At 63.4% G+C, this 3,278-nt stretch overlaps 1 protein-coding gene across 1 annotated transcript; it reads left to right on the forward strand.

Moving 5' to 3' along the window:
- The first annotated feature begins 542 nt into the window (after positions 1-542).
- On the forward strand, positions 543-2,974 carry LOC141973684 (acrosin-like). The gene is made up of 5 exons (XM_074932509.1): positions 543-613; positions 920-1,120; positions 1,457-1,722; positions 2,001-2,146; positions 2,615-2,974. The coding sequence occupies exons 1-5, from the start codon at positions 543-545 to the stop codon at positions 2,972-2,974; spliced, it is 1,044 nt and encodes a 347-aa protein (XP_074788610.1).
- Positions 2,975-3,278: the final 304 nt, after the last annotated feature.

A 3,278-nucleotide genomic window follows, 5' to 3' on the forward strand; every position in this document is an offset into this window, starting at 1 on the left:
CTGACACTACTTGGGGCTGCTTGGTTTATTGGGCTGGCACAGCCCTGCTCGCCTGCCGCGGCTGTAACCAGATCGGCTCTGCGACACCCAAACGCACATACTGCCTGTAGTAGTTACGTTCTCTGCCGTACGTTTGTGGGGAAGGACCTGGTGGCGAAGGGCTGCGGAGAGCAGGGTGGCAGTGAACTTCCCGAAGAGGCTGTGGTGCCACACGGGGTTTTTTTCCTGCTAGCCATTAGCAGGCTGTGCTCAGAGCCGGGCACTGCTGCTTCCACGGGGCCTGCACACCCTCATCCCACAAGCAGAGCATTCAGCGGGGGTCTGTCGGGGGCGCCCGATCCCAGCTTCTGCTTCCCCTCCTGCTTGGAAACCCCCATGTTGTGTCCCCCCACCAAGAGGCACCTGGAACCAGGGACTCTGTGACATCAGCCGCGTTGTCAAGGGCACCGTGGGCAACGTGAGCCCTGCGGGCACTCTGTCAGCTGCTGCACTGGTGGCAGGGAGCCCTCGGCTCTGGCAGCTGGCACATGCGGCTGGCAACCATGCGTTTGCTCCCACTCCTCATCCTGCTGGCCCTGTGCCGGCCTGCGCACGGCGCCTGGGACACCTGTGGGTAAGTGACTCTGGGAGGGAGCTCGGGCAACCCGATGGGTTCCCTGGATGGTGCCCACTTGTCCCCCGTGGCCACACCACGACTTCCCCAGCCCCACGTGGGAGCCTCGGTTCCTTGCAGCACCCGGGCTGCCGGCACAAGTCGTCTGCAGGGCTAAAGCAGAAACGGGGGCGGATGCCTGCCCACCCCACGGGGCTCCCTGGCCTCGCTGTCCGTGCAGAGCCTGGTGGGGAGGGCAGAGGGCTGACCTTCAGCCGGGACAGCAGCGACCCATCGAGCAGGACGCTAACGAGTTTCTGGTTACAGAGGGACCTGCGGGCTCCGGCCCATGGCTTCCGGCTACGGCACCTCGCGCGTGGTGGGTGGCACAGACGCCCAGCCAGGGGCCTGGCCCTGGATCGTCAGCATCCAGGTTCCCTGGGCAGCAGGCACGGGGCATATATGCGGAGGGTCCCTCATCAGTCCACAGTGGGTCCTCACAGCAGCCCACTGCTTCACCAAGGCCAGGTAAGGAGGGCCAGGAACGGGGATATCCCCTGGCACTCGCAGGTGCCCCGTCCGCAGCACCACGCGCTACTGCCGTCCCCTTTCCGTGTGGTACACCCAGTGCCTGGGCACTGCAGAGCCCGGCTGAGAGGCAGCTCAGGAGAGGGCTGGGCTGCTGCCACGGCTTCCTAGTAGCCACCATCTCGACGTGCCTTCAGCCCAAGGCATGCTAGGGCACTTGCAGCCTCCGTAGCGCTGCTTTCCTCTCTCCCGTGTGAAGCAGAGGGCAGGGAACTGCTGGGCTGCTGCAGCGTGTGGCTGGAGTCCCTCTGAGCCCTCTCCCCATCTGCCTTCCAGGCACATCACCATGTGGCGCGTAGTGATCGGGGCCACCCAGCTGACTCAGCTGGGCCCGGAGGCCCAAGTGCGCAATATTAAGCGGCTGCTGGTTCACGAACACTACAGCAGCGTCTCGGAGAGCAACGACATTGCGCTGCTGGAATTGGACCGGCCTGTCCAGTGCAGCGACTCTGTACAGCTTGCCTGTGTGCCCGACGCCTCGCTGCGAGTGTCACAGCTGACAACCTGCTACGTCAGCGGTTGGGGGTCCACGACCGCAAGATGTGAGTTCCCAAAGGCTGCTTGTGTTCTGAGTGCAAGCTGGGCACTCTGGGGAGATGGGTTGGGCTTCCTGACAGCAGAGGCGAGAGCCAGAGTCTGGCTGCGGGGACGTGTGCCCATAGAGAGGGGCCTGGCCCGGGGCCCAAGGCGAGACAGAAGGGAAACGCCCCTACAGTGTCTCTCACAAGGCAAAGCCAAGCCCCGGGGAAGGGATTCACTCAGACAGGGCAGGAGACCTGGCAATGAGCTGCTGGGCGTTAATTCCTTTCTGTGCTCACAGCTGGAGGATCAACTGATGTCCTGCAGGAGGCCAAGGTCCGCCTCATCAATGTCAAGCTCTGCAACAGCAGCCGCTGGTACGGAGGAGCCGTCCACCCCCACAACCTGTGCGCCGGCTATCCGCAGGGCGGCATCGACACCTGCCAGGTAGGAGCCTGCGACAAGGCAGCGCCCGGCGGCGCAGGCAGCCCCGGCACAGCCGCCCAAACACACCCCGGCGCAGGCTTGGCCTGGCAAGCCACCCTCCCACCGCTGAGTCCCCACCGCTGGCGCGGCTCACCTCCCCTTCCCCAGCTGCAGGTCCTTGCCCCGGGCCCCACTTGTCCCGGAGGCCCGGGACTCTGCCCAGAAAGCCCATCGCGCGCTCCTGGCAGCCCGCAGGTCCCGATCCCAATCCCGAAACATCCCTCTTGCACACATCCAGCATCACTGTGCAGAGAGGAGAGAGAGCCCTACCCCACAGGCGTACTACCCTCTCCCTGACAAGGGGCCCCAGCACCTGAGCAGAGCCTCTCTGTGCAGCGGATACAGCCCTGGCAGGTGCCGTGAGAGAGAAGGGGCCAGGCCTAGTGCTGCCAGCGGTCACCTTAATCCTCCCTCTCTCCTCCGCTGCAGGGTGACAGCGGTGGGCCTCTTGTGTGCAAAGATAACAACGCTGACTACTTCTGGCTTGTTGGAGTGACCAGCTGGGGGAGAGGCTGTGCAAGAGCAAAACAGCCTGGAGTCTACACCTCCACTCAGCACTTTTACGATTGGATCTTGGTACAGATGGGACTGCGCCCAGCAGCAACGGCTGCTCCAACGCCACGGCCAGTCGTCACCTCGACCCCCTTTCAGAGGCCAAGGCCAAAACCGACGCAAGCGGGCAGCTTTACGCCCTGTCCTTTTGCACGCCAGAAGCTGCTGGAATTCTTTAATCTGCTGCAGGAGCTCCTGCAGGTCCTAAGGGGGCAAAAGGCTCCAGCAGCAGCATGAGCAGGACCCAGTTACCCAGTTCAAGCCGCAGCGCACCACCGCCATCTCCTGCTGGGGCACTGCCTGCTGAGCCAAAGGCAGCCTCAGTGCCAAAGGCCTGCTCGCTCCTGCCCACACCCACAAACGCTGGAGCTGAGCCTTCAGGTTCTTGAAATAAAGTTGCCGGCTTTCACAGTTAACCATGCCTCAGTCCAATTCAGTCTCCTGTGCAAGGCAAGGATTCCATGCCTGCCACCTGCAAAAAGGAGGCTGCAGGCAGACAAGTCGGGCACAAAGGGAAAGAGTCAGAAGGGCTGGTCAGAGG

This window comes from Athene noctua, chromosome Z (genome assembly GCF_965140245.1).
Source record: "Athene noctua chromosome Z, bAthNoc1.hap1.1, whole genome shotgun sequence".
NCBI classification, from domain to species: Eukaryota; Metazoa; Chordata; class Aves; order Strigiformes; family Strigidae; genus Athene; species Athene noctua.